Raw genomic sequence first — 16,600 nt, 5'->3', positions numbered from 1 at the left:
GTAAAATCCACCCACCGCAAAATCCTATCTGGCGCACTGGATGTAGCCATGCCCATGGTCGAATGAGCCCTCAGACCCTCAGGAGGATCTTTTCCAGCTACTCTATAACACTGATAAGTTCCCAAGATAATCCACCTAGACAGGGTTTGTTTTGTCACTTCCATCCCCAACATATGGCCTGTATAACCAACACACAGTTGATCATCATCCTGACATTCTAGAAACATTAAAACTAAGTGATCGCCATGGGTCAAGCCTGTGCAATCTCTCCTCCTCCTTTCCAGGATGAGGAAGTGGATAAAAAGAAGGTAGTCCAATTCTCTGCATTAAATGAAAATTAGACAATTTTGGGCACAAATGTGGGTTTAAGGACCAAGAAAATTGTCTAAGGAGGCTTGCAAGATAAGGCTTGAAGTTCACTCACCTTAAGGGCCGATATAAGAGCATCTAAAATAATGGTTCTGAAGGTTAACAACCTTAAAGGACAAGAATGAATTGATCGAAGGGAGTACACATCAGAAATTTTAGAACCAAATTAAGGTCCCAAACTGGAACTTGAAAAGGGATTGGAGGGAACACATTTGTCAGTCCATTCAGAAATGTTCTCATTAGTGGAATTTTGAAAAAAAATACAGACGAGTGCTTACAAATTGACAGCGCTTCCAGATATCCTTTAATTGTGCCAACATGGAGCCCCAGATTAGCCAGATGTAACAAGAACGATAACACCATAGGTGTACTGCACATAAAAGGGTCCACATTCTTGTCCCTGCAATAGCTGCAGAACTTGTTGCAACGGCAGCGATACAAGGATTTTGTTGCTGGCCTTCTGGCCAAAAGCAAAATCTTCATTAGGTCATCTGGGAAATCCCAATCCTTATATCTCAACCGCTCGGAAACCATGAGTGAAGGTTGAGTGTCTTGACCTCTGGATGGAGAATCCGACCTTCCTCCTGCGTGAGAAGTTCCTCTCTTTGAGGAAGATGGATTGGAGGGCAGAAGGACATGTCCAGAAGGTCCGGGTACCATGTCCTCCTGGTCCAATCTGGAGCAATTAGGATTATGGATTTCCTGAACTTTTGGAAAAGCATGATCACATGAGGAATGATGGGGACTGGACGAAATGCGTCCAGGAGTGGGAACTACAAACTCCACTACAAACGTGTCTCCTAAGGATCCTCTTGGGGGAAATTCCCTGGAGCAGTACAGCTCGCACTTTCGGTTGGAACTGGTCGCAAACAGCTCCACTTGAGGGATTCGCCAAAGGGTGAAGATCTCTTGAAGGACTTCCTGAGCTAGTTCCCACCCGTGGGAGACTGTGCTCTGCCTGCTCAGAGTGTCCACTGCTGTGTTCTCCTCCCCGGCTAGGTGAACTGCTGATAGGGCCATTCCTTCTTGAATTACCCAGAACAAGAGCCGCAATGCTTCTCTGCAAAGTAGTAGTGACCCTACACCTCCTCTCTTCTTGAAGTAGTACATGGCCACTGTGTTGTCCGTCATGATCAGGACATTCTTTCCCCGTACAGTGGGCAGAAAGGGCTTCAGCGCTAGTCTGATTGCCATCAGCTCCAAAAGATTGACATGTAGTTTAGACTCAGATGGAGACCAACGACTGCTGATTGTCAGATCGTTGGCATGTGCTCCCCACCCTGTGAGTGAGGCATCCGTAACTACTGTTATCTCCGGTCATGGTTGCCAAAAATGTTCTCCCTTCAGAATGAGGCCCTCGCAGGCCCAACACATAAGATCCTGTGCGACTCTGGTCAGAGCCTGAAGAAGATCTGACATCCTGCCTGAGAATTGTGACCATTGAGTCCTGAGAGCCCATTGGAGAGATCTCATACTCAGGCGAGCCTCTGCACCAGACAAAATGCAGGATGCCATGAGGCCGAGCAACCACAAAAAGACAAAGGCCGGGAGACACTGGGCACTCTGGAATTTGATAACCATCTGCAGAATGTGTTGAGCCCTCATCTCGGGTGGCAAGGCTTTTCCAGAGGATGCATCCAGGACTGCCCCGATGAACTGGAGCCTTTGAGATTGTATCATGTGGGACTTCTTGTAAGAGAGAGTGGAAGTTTACACTGGGATGTTCCAGGGCCTGTTTGGGAGACCAAGCCCTGATCAGCCAATCGTCCAGTTAGGGTTAGACGTGAACCCCACCCTCTGTACTGAGATTCGCTGCCACCACCGCCATCCGCTTGGCGAAAAACCTCAGGCGTAGTTCAGCCGAAAAGGCAGAACTTGAGACTGATAATGAAAACCGCCAGTGCCGAACCTCAGGTACATTCTGTGCTTGTGATGGATTGGCACATGAAAGTAAGCACCCTGAAGGTCCAATGAAACCATCCAGTCATGAAGCATCTGAAAAATGGTAACCATCTTGAATTTGTCCTTCCTGGGGAACTTGTTCTAAGTCTCTTAAATCCAAGATGGGGTTCAATCCTCTGTCCTTGTTGGGGATTAGGAAGTAAAGGGAGTACCAACCCTTGTTCCTCTCCGCTACAGGTACTGATTCTATAGCATCTTTCTCCAGCAGGGTCAAAATTTCCTGCACAAGTAGCGGATCAGGAATTTTGAAAGAGCTGCTCCCCACTGGATGATCTGGAGGCCTTTTTAGAAAGGGAAGGCAGTAAACCTGGCCTACTGTTTACAATGCCCATGCATCTGAAGTAATACCCCGCCATTCTTGCAGATGCTGTGAGGGTCTGCCTCCCACCTGAGTTTTGTGAGTTAAGACCTGAGAGAGGTTTTGAGGCAGCTGACGGTAAAGCAGCATTGCCTGGGCGGTCTTAGCACCTCTGACCCGTCCGCCACGGGGAATCTTCTTTGATCCCTCTGACTCACCAGTCCTCACAGACTTATAGCTGAGGAATAAAAACAAAAGTACCTGCCCCACCAAGTTATTCCACTGGGGCGAGTTTGCAGTTGTCTGATTGCAGCACAAAGGGATTTGGCTGCCGCTTTAGAGGTCTGCAGCTTCTCATGGCTCTCGTCAGTCTTGCTGCCAAATAAGTGTGGGCCATCAAAGGGCATGTTAAGAAGCCTTGATTGCACATCAGAAGCAAATCCAAACTTTCTTAAGCACGTAAATCGGCGTATCACAGTGCTAGCCACCATTGTTTTGCTGATACTGTTCGCAGAGTCGAGACCAGTTTGAAGGGACTCGCACATAGCCTCCTTCCCATCTTTAATAATGTTCAAAAATCCGTCTTCTTCCTCCCCTTCGGGAATATGGTCAGCCGCCATTGCTATATAGTCCCATAGGGTAAATGTGAACAAGTGGCATGTGGCGTTCACTGACTTAAGGGCCATACTCCTAGCCGAGAAGAAATTTCTTGTCAAGGAATCATAACGTTTGTCATCCCTGTCTGGGGAATCTTTGGGCAGGCAGTCTGTTTTGAAGTAGATATGGCAGCATATACCACCAGGCTCCTGGAGTTGGAGGTTTCGATAGATAATAAGTATCGCTACTGGAGGTCCTGTATTTACTTGACAATTTTTCTTATTTACCGCCGGAATTAGCTCTGGCGTATCCCAGTTTTCACTGACCCACCTTTGAAGGCTAGATGGAATGGAAGAATAGGATCCTCTTCGGGTCCCTTGTCTAAAATGTCTGTCAAGTTATCCTGATCATAATGTGGTGCAGGCGTGTCCCACCCTAAAAATTCAATGGCTTTAGCCATTAATTGTCTATATGACCCATCTGTGTGATCTAAATTAAATCCCTGGGGAAGTTTCTATCCGACTTGCCATCTGTAATGTTTCATACAGATCCTTCATCCTTGACTCTCCTGATATTAGAGCCTCTGGAGCGCACAGTGTTTAATACTCCAAGCGAAAAGGTCGATCCTCATCCTCTGATGGCTCATGCTCTTCTTATATTGCAGAAAGTGACTTAAAAAAGTCCTGTCTTGGTAGTGGAGGGAAGGATTCTTTCATTTTCTCGACCTCCTTCGACAATTTCGGCATTTATGTCGATGATGGCATCTAAGTTCTTGGCGCTGTCAATGTTGAGTGCTTCAACGACAATGGCTTTGAAGATTTACCCGGTAGTGATGTCGAACCCTTCGTTGTCAAAGGTGTCGAAGATTTTGGCTTCAAAGGTTCGAGGAGTTTCCTCATGGACACCCGGGCTCGAGAGCGCACAGGATTTGTCCTTTGCCTTTTCTTTGTTGGGTTTTTCCTCGACAGGGGCATGGCTCCTATTTCTCTGCTTCAAGGTGGTCGGGCTGTATTATCAAGGAGTTGGGAACATTTTTTTTTTCGGAATCTCTCCCATTCAGCCGGTGAAGCTGATTTCGTCAGGCATGTTACCCTTTCCGGGGAGGAACTCCAAGAGAATAGCGATCTGTGATACCTTTTCTTCATTCGTTGTGAAGACAAAGTTGAGCAGTAGCTTTCTTCCGACGAGGAGAGTCGCACCTCGACTCGTCAAAGGATCGCTTTTTTGACTGACTCGTTGAAGGGGATTTATGTGTCCTACCTGCAGCCAACTTCCCTTTACATTCTTTCAGGGCCTTCACTGTCATCAAAAGTCAGGATTCACACTTCAATGTCTTATAATCAGATCCCAAACACCACTGATACACCCGATGGGGATTCATAAGGGACATCTTCGCCCCGCAGTCATGGCATTTTTTAAACCCTGATCTTGGAGTCTATCATGCCGACAAAGATGCCACCCTTTACTCGATAGGTTTCTCAAAGGAACCGAAGCGTGCCAATCTTCGGAAGTGGTAGCTCTCGCAGAAAAACAGAACTGAAGCTAACCGTCGCTGCACGCGCTATATGTACCAGTGGTGATGTCGACATCGGGTGCAACTGGAACAACGGCGAAGAAACGCCTTGGTACTCCAAAGCCACGAGATATTACTTGACATACAAGCAACAAAAGAACATGCATACCTTGCAGGGAGAACAGATACAGCACAGGCAGCATGAGCAGTGCAAGTTTTACTAATACACAGAGAAGGTGCAGCACATGGAGGGCCCCTGTTTTATTGGAGGATACTGTACTTGTTTGGCTACATTGGTGGGTGATGGCCCAGAGGTCCGTCACAGGGTGCCTACTGCCCTAGTTTGACAACATGGGTATGTGCGGGGAACCGTGATTTAACATGAGCAGCGATCAAGACAGAGCTTGCCTCCAGGGAAGCGCCATATCCACAACCTGCATGCCAAGTCCTCTAGGGTCTTTGTCATCTTATCCCTCTATCACCTCTAAACAAAACATGCATCCTATCTTCTGGTGTATCTTTTACACAACTTCCTTTTTACCAACACTCAGTACTATGGGCACTCTTACCCCTGTGTTTTTCTTATCCCTCACCCCTTCTATCACTTTTCATTGTTTTCTGCATTTGACTTTCCAAGCTTTGTCTCTCATCTGTATCTCCGTGCCCACGTATCCCTCTTGCTGGGTATTATTTTCCCCAGAGTAGATTTCTTATTTTATTTCTACCAGAGTAGGTTTTGTGTTATTTTATTTCTCTCTCTCTCGGACATACAGACACACACGAATATGGGGAGGGCTATGATGCCACCATAAGTATGGGCCCTATAACAGTGTGCAAGTCACCCATGTCTAAATCTAGCAATGGAGGAATACTGCCCACCTAGATGATGTTGTGTTTCTCATACGTTTCTCCTACAGACTGGGCTAAGTCATACCTTTGCAGACTCAAGTGTTGGATACTGTCCTCAACAAAATGTCTTACAATCAAGTCCTTCCTTTGCAAGCAGCTCTCTCGGTTCCCTCTGGCAAGACCTCCTAGCACCTTCACAGACCTCAGACTGGCTAACTGCAAAAGCAGTCGAGACATCAGGTTCTGACTCGGGTTGCTTCGATGGCCCCTCTGCTGTAGGAGTGCACTGCCCAGCTTGCTAATGTTATCTATAAAAGAATCAATAGACAAGACGTAGCTTGCTCAATAGCTATACATTTGCAAGAACATGGTCCCTAACATTCACAGGAAGTTCCATCTAGTCATCTAGCTCTGATGATCAATATGGCAGTAGGACATCTCTTAGGGGAACCACTAGCTAGTAAAGTGGGCAAGCTAAGCCCCCGTAATAGATTACTCAATTAGTGTCCGGTCTACTATTGTGATTGCGATTTCAGTGCCTCTCACAGCAGACATCCACGGTCCATTTGGAAATACATTTTACAAGCACTGGAATCCCATGCAAAACCTCTTGGTGGTGTTCTCAGATTCACCTGGAAACCATTTGAGCGGATGCCCTTTTTCTTCACCTCAGCCTGGAAAGAATGGCTGGACATCTGCACCGGCCTTAGAATATGCATTCTTAAAAATTCTTTTTAAACAGAAGCAATACAGAAAGATTATTATGCATGTGTCTTTAAGGGCAACTTTCATGATAAGATTTGCTAGAACTTTATGTTGTGCTCCAGGCAGGAAAGAAATGTTGAAAAACAATTAACTTAAATAGGCAGAATAACAAGGCTTAATTCACTATTGCCATACAAACTAAGAAGGGCATACCTTTGTGCTGGAGAGAATTAAATTAATTAGAATTGTACCTGTGCAATAAACAGTCTTCGCAACTGTTGCCATGATAATGCTTGTAAGCCCTGTGCCAGCCCCAAGTTCAAGCACAGTACAGCCTCTGAAAAGATCTTGACACCACAAAATGTAATCAGCAAGAAGAAAGGCCCCACGCCACACCTGAGAAAGAGAAAATCCATTCAGCTGGCACAGAGCTTTATAATTGTTTATTATTTAGACAGGTACACAACAAAACCAAAGGCTCAGAGTCTGGCACAAGAAAACTCAGCACGTATGCTTAAAATAGAATTACTTATTTATGTGATTTATGTGTCTCTGCTGTGCTATGAAGGGAACAATGTGGGACTAGGTAGATGGTAAACTAGACTCCAACATTCCTGATAAGAACAGCTGACAGTTCATGTGCATTTTAAATACGGCTCCTTATGGCTGTACAAACATTTGACAAGCTCACTGGGGTTAGCACTGGAAATGGAGTTTAAAATACTATACTGGGGTCGGCCACCAGGGGGCACGGATGGGTTTACTTTCTGTGTAGGCTCCGCGCAAGGGTCCCGAAAAGTGGAGTGAGCCCCCACCAGGAGACCCCCCCCCCAGCTGCAATATCGACAGAAATTAGCGTCAGAAGTGTTCAGGACACACTGGGAGAAAACCAAACTGAAACAGCTTTTTTTGTGGAGAAACCCTCCTCTGCATGATTGGGCGCACAAAGGCAGAGAAGGCCTGCAAGCTCCCGCCGCACCCTCGAGTGATCGCAGAGCCGTGATAAGCGTGGAACCAGGGAGAATTCAGCGACGCACACCGCTGCCAGGGCCCATCGAGAAGTACATGCACACAGGTACGCCCGCCCCCATGAGGCCTACCTAAATGGATCACAGCCCCTAGGAAGTTGTGCGCACCCCCACTTCCGAGACCCGGGGATCCGGAGGGGGGGCCGCTCGAGCATCGGGTGCGCCCGTGCGGGGACTGCTGTGGAGCAGGCCCAGCTTGCGCAGTCTCCGCTGTCGTTTCCATCACGGGCGCGTACTCCGGTCACATTAGACGGAGATGCCCGCATGGAGTCTACATGCTCCCACGCAGCATAGAACCAACCTTGCACCGTGGCGGCGCAGCACCGGCTCTTCCCGGCCCACCCGCTCGAGTTGTCCCAGCAGCTCTCCACAAGTAGATTCTCCTCCTACGTCACGAACAGAGCGGGCGGCGGGCCCTCTCCCGGGTCTCAACATGGCTGGAAGGTTGCACGGAGCGCCTGGACCCTGGAGACATTGAACAAGCCACAGCGCTTTGGGTCCAATAAAGGGCGCTACAAGATCTTACCGAGGCTACAAAGGACTGAGGGCTGGGCCCTTGTCTGGCAGGGCGTGTGCCCTCCTCAGATCCCACGCATACTCCTAAGCTTACCAGACCCAGGAACAGAACTCCAGCACTCTGCCTGGTGTGGGCTGCGCATTTCAAGATTGCCTAAGGTGGCCGTACGCAGGCCACAAACTGATGTCTCCCACCCTGGGGAACCGTCCCGGAGCCTTTTGATGTCCTACAATACAGGAAACTCCCCATTCAAATAAAGCAGAAACAAAAGAGCCAAAGGGCATTTGGTCACAAGAGAGAGGCTTGTCTGTTGTCGGAGCTTTTAACAACATCTTCTCTTTATCACGTTTCGCGACCGGAGGACAAAGCTCTTAGATACAAGCGTATACTTCTCAATTGACCATTCTGGTGGGGCAATCTTTCCATGTATAGCTAAGACTCACACACCTCACCACTGAGGTCCCGCCTTCAATGGACCTTAAGGGCAAACTGGCGAAATATAAATTTACACCAACCCACAAACCCCTGAAGCCACCCACCGAGTCCAAGATGTCGACTGCAGGGCCTGATGCTGCTGCCACCAAGGCGGATGTCGCTGACATGCTTACCGAGATGAGAAGCATGAGAGCAGATATAGGCAGCAAAATTAACAAAATTACACAAAGAATGGACAAAATGGAAGACAGACTGGAACAAGTCGAGCATAACCAAACCTCCCTGAACACGTTGGAGGCCCAAATGGACCACCGCATTGCAGAAATAGAACACAGGGAAGAGGAAATACGCCTAAAGGTTGATGATCTCGAAAACAGGGAAAGCCATAACAACATACGTGTGTTTGGCGTTCCTGAAAAAGCAGGCGAAACCGACCTTGACTTAAAACAAACCCTGCACACCATTCTGAAGCTCCTCTTTAAAGATGAATCAGTGGACAAACCCAAAATTGACCGCATCCATAGAGCTGGAGGCAGACCAGGAGGCCCGAGATCAGTCCTAGCTCGTTTTCACAATTATGCGGACAGAGCTAGGATCCTAGAAAAGGCCAGACACGCTTCAAAACTGGGCGAAGCGAATATTTCACTCTATCAAGACTTATCATCACTTACGTTGGCAATGAGGAAGAAGTGCTCTCCAATTACAAAGATGCTGAAGGACAAAGGTGTCAGATACCGGTGGGGTTATCCGTTCTCACTCACCTTTGAGTGGGAGGCCTCGACAATGAAACTTGTTTCGGAAAAGGACACTGCAGACTGTATAGCGGACCTGTTGGGTACCCAGGGAGAAGGATCCTCCCTTGCTGAGTCAAAAGGAGGGGAGGGTGAGTGGCGCACTAAGTGCCCACGGTGCAGGAGGATTCAGGGATCCAGAAAATTCCAGAGAATGAACAATTCACAGGATATGGAGCATTAACCCGGATTCCAGACTGTCACGCCAAGCCACACGAGGCCAAGGAACAATGGGGTGAGTGGTATGGTTGAAGCTGAGCGCTCGGGCGCCACCCGGGGGAGAGTGGAGGGATTTCGGTATGTCAGATGGGGGAACTTATGCTCAGCATGCACCAACGATGCACCCGACCCCAGGGTCAGACTTCAGATCTAATTGTTTAATTTCTGTCGCACAAATGACAAATTGGGGCCTGCATGTTTAGGGTGCCCTGATAGAAATGTGGGGTAAAACAGACACTGGAACAATGCCTAAGAAGGGGGTCAGATTTCATACTTGTAAGTTGCTTTTGTTGGATTATGAATACACGGCTGGGGGCTCACTATTAAATATGTTTACATCAGGATAGGACTGCTTGTTTCGCGGTTTCCATTGGTGGTCCGAGACCGACTGGGTGATGTTAACCTGGACGGGTCGGACGCTGTATGTAGAGGGGAGGGGGGGCAGGGGAGGGTGGGCTGGGAGAAAGACATATAATGCATCAGAAGATAGACCTGGGGGAGGGGGGAGAACACAAAACGGGACCATGAAGGGACAAAGCGCGAACTGGAAGGGTCAACCCTTGACCTCTTCAGGACTTGCTGAGACACGATTTACAAAAGATGAACCATACACTGCATTATCAAACATGACATGGACCATGAAGCAGACAACTTGGTCACTTAAATACTCGCATGACGCTCAAGATGTCACCTATATTCTCTAATGACACATTACACATATGCACACTTAATGTGAAGGGATTGAACTCTCCCACGAAACGATCCATGGTGGCCAGAGAATTCAAGAGGTCAAATGTAGATAATCTTTTTCTCCAAGAAACACGATACCAAAGGGGGGAGGAGAGAGTGATTCCATCCCACGAGGTAGGCCCTTCCTACTGGAGCTCTGGTATTTCAAAAAAGGCGGGAGTGGGGATTCTAATCCGCAGAGGCCTCCGGATGGCAACTCTTGAGACTTGGTCAGACAAGGAAGGAAGGGCTCTCGTAGTTGTGGGAAACATCTGAGGCACAATTGTCACCCTTGCCACACTCTATGCACGTAAGCAAGGGCAGAATAGGTTCCTCCACAAAATCACCGAGAAGGTTTTTAGCATGGCCAAGGGACACATAGCTCTAGGTGGAGATTTTAATACATGGATGGATAGTTCTGTGGATAGACAGACTAGAGCCGATGTACATGACTCACCCACCTCCCGAGATGAAGCTGAAATCAAAATAACCCTTGACCTATATGGCCTCATTGACAGTTGGCGCCATTTGCATCCATCGGATAGAGGCTTCACTTTCCACTCCCTCCCACACGACACGCTCACGCGTATCGACTACATCTTCCTCTCCGATGGCCCCCTGCGAATACTTTGCACGGCGAATATACACCCTGCCGCATGGTCGGACCACAACATGGTTACGGTAGATATATGTTGGAACGACCTGGCCCCCCGGAACCCTAAATGGAGATGTAACGACTCCTTATGAGCTGACTCGGTTTTCAAAGAAACTCTTGAAACTGAGATCGAGCAATTCTTTGCTACCAATGACACAGGAAAAATTGGGAAGACATCCGTATGGGAGGCAGCCAAGGCCACTTGGAGGGGGGTGCTCATTAGGGAAGGGGCCCAAAAAAAAAAAAAAAAAGAGAACGCGCCCTGATAGAAAAGAATATTAGGGAGAAGCTCTCTACAGCCCAAAGATTGGCACAGTCCTCCCCATGTGAGAGACCCAAGTATAATGCCGAAGCTAGACAGCTCAGAGAGGGGCTGAAAATACTTATCGTGGGCAAAACAGCTCAAACTCTACAATACCTCAAACAAAAATATTATGCAAAGGGCGACAAAGCAGACGCCCTCCTGGTGGCTCGTCTCCGTGCACAGAAGGCAGAGAGATGGGTTGATCTCATCGAGAGGACTGATGGCACCCTCACAGACACAATAGTAACATCCCCCGAAGGCATACAAGAAGCATTTGCCTTCTTTTATGAAGATTTATATACATGCAACCCCCCCCTCCTTTAGGAAGTATTGACACATAGCTGAAAGAGGTGCGGATCCCCACACTCACATCCATGGAGGCCAAATTCTTAGATACACCAGTCACAGAAGAAGTTACGGAATTCATAAAACGCCTAAAGAAGGGAAAGGCCCCCGGGGATAATGGTTTCACGCCCGGTTTTTATAAGACATTCTCCACATTCATCGCCCCCTTCCTTGCATCCTTGTTCAACCACATCTTTGACACCGGCTAAGCTCCCCCGTCCTTCTCTCAGGCCCTTCTCGCTGTCATTCTGAAGGAAGGCAGAGACCCCAAATATTGTATCTCTTATCGCCCCATCTCTCTTCTTAACATTGATGCCAAAGTATATGCTAGAGTCATTGTTAGGAAAGATTTCATATTGTAGGTAATTTTCCTTCCATGTGGCAACCCCCAAACTTTTTGCTGTTGTTTTACACCCTGATCCAGACTTTGCCAGAGAAGCACAGCCTTCCGCCGCACTTCTCTGGGCTTTCGCTCCATTCTTACGGGGAAACTGACATGCCCTTAAGACAGTCAGTACCGGGAAACGTTGTTTTCTGTAGTTCTTTTGTCATGTTGCAGCTTTCGCGCAACATGGCACAAGAGGGCACTGTAAGTTAAATTACTGCACTCTTGGGTCTCTAGTCATTCTACAGGCCCTAGAAACTCTCGGATTTATAACGAACTGTGCAAGTATGTCACGGACGGGGCTGGTGGCAACGATCGTTTCTTTGTGTTTTGAACTCCCTTTTGCTCTGTTAACCGCTCTTCTCGCGTTTGGCCAAAATGGGTGGCCTGGCTTCCAAAATGGCCAGACCACGAGGTTCTTTGTCCTGTCCGCTGACCGTCTTGCCCCTTCACCTTCCCCAGGTCGAGCCGACCCAGGGCCATCCTTATTTGGGCATGTACTTTCCCGCGAAACACAGATGCTTTTGCGGGCTTCTACAGGCCTGGTGTGAGCCTCCAGGATGTGGGCTGGGATGTCTGGCCCCAATACACATCCTGGGTGCCAGAGAGTCTAGTGTGTCTTGAATGTCTGGGACCACCGTGGTCCGTGATAGGTCCACGTATGGTGTGAGTGTTTTGTGAGCAGATCCCCCATTGGGTCCTACCCGTTTTGGCACGAAGGGAACTCTGGATAAGAGGAGGCTGTAAACACCACTACCATGTCAATCTCCTGAGTTCTCACGAACGAAGGATAAAGGAGCCAAGTATCCTGCAACTAAGAAGCTGAGTCGAGGATTCGCTGGTGACCCGCTGAAGGTTTGGCACCCTGCACTGCTGTCGTTCTGTGAGACCCCTCTGCCTCTGATCGTACGAGAAGGCCTGTACTGGCGCTTCGACCCTTTAGAATAGTGGGAACAACTATTCTCTGCATTTTCATCAACTCCTGTACATAAGCCTTCGGAAGTGTCCCTGGGCCATCCAGTGAACTGACCAGCCTACACAGGAACCTTGCTCTGTCACCGCCGTCTGGCTAATGCTAAAATCTGAGCCCTCGACACTCTCACACGATTCGTACACTTGGCGTTCCCAGGTCTGAAGTGAGACGTGTACATCGGGCCTGGAATACAAGCGGCTGCCGAGTTGCCCTGCTGAGGTAACCATTGGTGCGTGTTCGCTGCGTTTGGGACACCCTCGGCCCTGACTTCTGCTGCCGCGGAATCTACACGGCGCCAAGACGTCCCTCTGATCACATCTGAACCTGCCAGCGAAGAAACTAACCCGGTGAAGCCTGGGTCTGCCTGCATCGGGGACCGGTGAGTAGTCAATACCCTGAACCGGTCTCCCTCCTGCAGGAGCCTCTGGCTTTCCCCCGCTGTTGAAAAGCAGCACCCCTTTCTCCGTACTCGCGCCCTGCTTCTGCCCACAAGTGGAGGCTGCGCTTGAGTAGCGGAGGTCTGTTCGCCATTGTTTGTTCACCTCTCTGAACTGCCTGATTTCCCCGAAGAGACACTCCTTGGCCCGTTGGCACCCGCGTGTGCAGGTACTTTTGAGCACAAGGATCCACTCTTCGTAGGGCTCGGACTTCCTTCTAGTTAGGTGGTCTCTGATGTCGAACTGGGCCTAACGATTACTTGAACTGCCTGTTTTCCTCCCCATCTAGGTGGTCTGCATATTTCGTGCTCCTAACTCGTTAGACCCCTCGGTCTTGTATATATATTGTATTGATTGTGATGTGTTGGTTTACTTGAGTTTTACTGTGATCCTTTACTATGGTCGATGTTACAAAGGCCTTGTAATAAATGTGTCTATATTTTTAATATAACACCTGCCTGGAGTAATTTGTAAGTGTCCTTGCTTTGTGTGCTCATTGCGGGCTTTCAGTCACCCTCACCCCTCTTGAGACCTTGTTTTGACCGCCGCCATCGCTACCCTGATTGGTCTCGCTTGTCCAGAGGTTACGCTGTTCCAAGAAACTAGGCTGGCCTTCTGAACCTCTGCCCCTCCAGGACAGAGTTCAGAAATCCATCTTAACAGTCATTGCGGCACAGCTTGAAATGCACTTACCTCGACTAATACACTCCGATCAAGTTGGCTTTGTTATTGGGGGACAGGGCGCGGATACCATGAGGAAAACACTTCATTTAATTCATGAAGCACAGGGAATGAGAGGGGATCTGTCTCTTCTGTCACCGGATGCCGAGAAGGCCTTTGATAGGGTGTCATGGGACTTCCTAGAAAGGGTTTTAGTTTGGAATGGGCTCGGGCCAAATCTCCGCCGCGCCATTAAAGCACTGTGCACATCTCCCACAACGTCAGTGACAGTGAACGGAGGCTATTCACGATGGTTTCCCTTGGAAAGGGGAACATGGCAAGGCTGCCCACTGTCGGCAATATTATTTGTGCTGTCCCTTTAGCTGCTAGCGCAGAAGTTAAGGCCTGATGGTAGAGTTAAGGGAATCACAGTGGGTGATCGTGAATATAAACTAGGCCTCTACGCTGACGATATTTTATTACATCTAACCGATCCCCTAAATTCTGTCCCGGCTGCGATCGGCATAATCGAAGAATATGGCGAACTGGCCGGCCTGAAAATCAACACTGGAAAGTCTATCCTCCTCCCAATTGATAAAAGTAGAGATTCCGAGGCGGAATGCTTTGCTCCCCTAGGAATAAAGGTCAGCCTCTCCACACTCCGATACCTGGGCATCAATGTTACTCGCGACTTGGACTCCCTATACGAGGCTAACTTCCCCCCACTATCACTTGCTCTTCAAAAAGATATCCAAAGGTGGTCCAGACTCACCATCTCCTGGCTGGGCCGTTTAAATGCAATCAAAATGGTGATTCTCCCCAAAATACTCTACTTGTTCCAAATGCTTCCCATCAAAATGCCCCAAGAATATTTTACGGATACCAGAAAGTCCCTTTTAACCTTCCTGTGGCAAAGTCGGAAGCCTAGATTCCCCAGATCTTTGCTCCAGCTTCGAAAGGACAATGCAGGGGTAGGCCTCCCAGACATAGAAACATATTATAGGGCAGCCCAGCTGCGTGTCCTCGTTCCGCACATCAGGCAGCAGTCAGAACCACAATGGATAGCCTTGGACAATCATCATCTCTGCCCTTTCATTTTGGGCGAATGGCTATGGGTTCCGGGGCCCCAACTACGAAATAGCATCAAAAAACACCCCATTATTGGAACAATATGGGCAATATGGAAGCCAGGCAAGAAAATGGTGGGCATTACGACATGGCCCTCTCTGTTGGGACACCTTTGGTCACCAGGGATCCGGGACGCAATCTCGGACCCAGGGAGCTTTGAGACCTGGTACAATGCGGGATTAGAAAGGGCTGGTCAACTCTGGAGAAATAGCATCTTCATCACTATTCAGGAGCTTCAGGAGGCACTCGGCATAGGTCAGCTATCAGTCTTCCTTTACCTGAGAATCAAGGGGGTGATGACACGGGTGATATGGAAAGATCAGTTACAAAGGGTCCTCACCCCGTTTGAAAGAATTCTTGACACATGTATGAGTTCTAGAGGTTTAATAAGTGCAATGTACTCGGCGTTGATGGAGGTCGATAATACACCATCCCTCACACTCAAGAACAGATGGGAATCAGATATGGGTAGGCAGATTTCACAAAACATATGGCTACAAATATGTAGACGAACGGCGAAATCATCCATATCTTGCCAAAACAAATTACATGCCGTCAAGTTGATGTATAGATGGCAGCATGACCCGATCCGGCTTGCTAAAATGTATCAAGGGGTAAACCCACACTGCTGGAGGGGTTGTGGGAAGCAGGCAGACTATTGGCATATGTGGTGGGGATGTGAGGTGGTCCAAGCTTACTGGTCAGAGGTTCTCAGCTGGATCAAGGAATTAGATGATGATGAAAGAGAGAAACAACCACTGCTGATTCTGTTCGGCCTGGTTGAAACGGACGACACGACCATGAAAGCACCCAAAATGATACAAGGCCTACTGATGGCCGCAAGAGCCTGTCTTACCATGGTATGGAAGAGAGCCACGTTCCCTAGCAAAACTGAGTGGTTGGGTGTTGCCCTGAACATATATAGAATGGACAACCTGACTGCGGCCCTACATGGGGAATCGCACCACAGTTGAGAACGCATGGTCTGAATTTCGTGCCAAATATGTCACATGAAAAGAATGTGTGCAAAGTGTTACTACATTCAGAGACAATCTATGCAACGGTTGACGTTGTCTGCTATATCGAATTCACAGGTTATATTGTGCTCATGTGTCCTATGTTATAAATATGAGAATGGTTCAGATGTAACATTTGGTTTCTTCTAGTCCTCCAGACGGCGATATGGGAAAAGGGAGGAGGGGGCGGGGTGTAGTAAATTGGTTTTGATGGTGCTATTGGAAATTTATGTGATCTCTGCAAAGACTTTACATGTTTTATACACGTTTGCTCTTTTTGTGAAAACTCTTATTTGACTTGTTGGTGGAAAATGATTGTAAATGATTATCAAACTTCTACCTTTGAAAATTTATTAAAACTGAAATAAAAAAAAAATACTATTCTGCTTTAATGAGGAATGTCATGGAATGTTGAATATTTGAAATCATTGGTACGCATTTATTAAAGGGATAACCATTACCCTCGCTAATTTAAAACAAAAATAATCATACATGCCTGAGAAACAGATCAGTGAATAATGGTTTTCATCAATTGCTTATTGAATACTTAAAAGAAATTGGGCATTATCATGTAGCTGAGTCCATTGCACAAAGAACCACTACAACAGGGTGGTTAGTAAAATTGTATTCACCACCAATCTTTCCGACCGCCCCCAAACTGTCCTTGCTCGACTTACAATGTCGG

The 16,600-nt window shown here is 47.9% G+C and overlaps 1 protein-coding gene across 7 annotated transcripts in view; it reads right to left on the bottom strand.

Moving 5' to 3' along the window:
• The window catches only part of METTL22 (methyltransferase 22, Kin17 lysine), a 711,415-nt gene that overhangs the window by 446,112 nt on the left and 248,703 nt on the right, over positions 1-16,600 (bottom strand). For all 7 annotated transcript variants that reach the window (XM_069647035.1, XM_069647041.1, XM_069647039.1 and 4 more), the window contains one exon: positions 6,545-6,689. In XM_069647035.1, the coding sequence (XP_069503136.1) occupies positions 6,545-6,689 (145 nt within the window). The remainder of the gene's footprint in view (positions 1-6,544; positions 6,690-16,600) is intronic.

This window comes from Ambystoma mexicanum, chromosome 2q (assembly GCF_040938575.1).
Source record: "Ambystoma mexicanum isolate Mex_15411 chromosome 2q, UKY_AmexF1_1, whole genome shotgun sequence".
Classification (NCBI taxonomy): domain Eukaryota; kingdom Metazoa; phylum Chordata; class Amphibia; order Caudata; family Ambystomatidae; genus Ambystoma; species Ambystoma mexicanum.
Note: the sequence above shows the minus strand (reverse complement) of the source record. Positions and strands in the feature narration are given on the sequence as shown.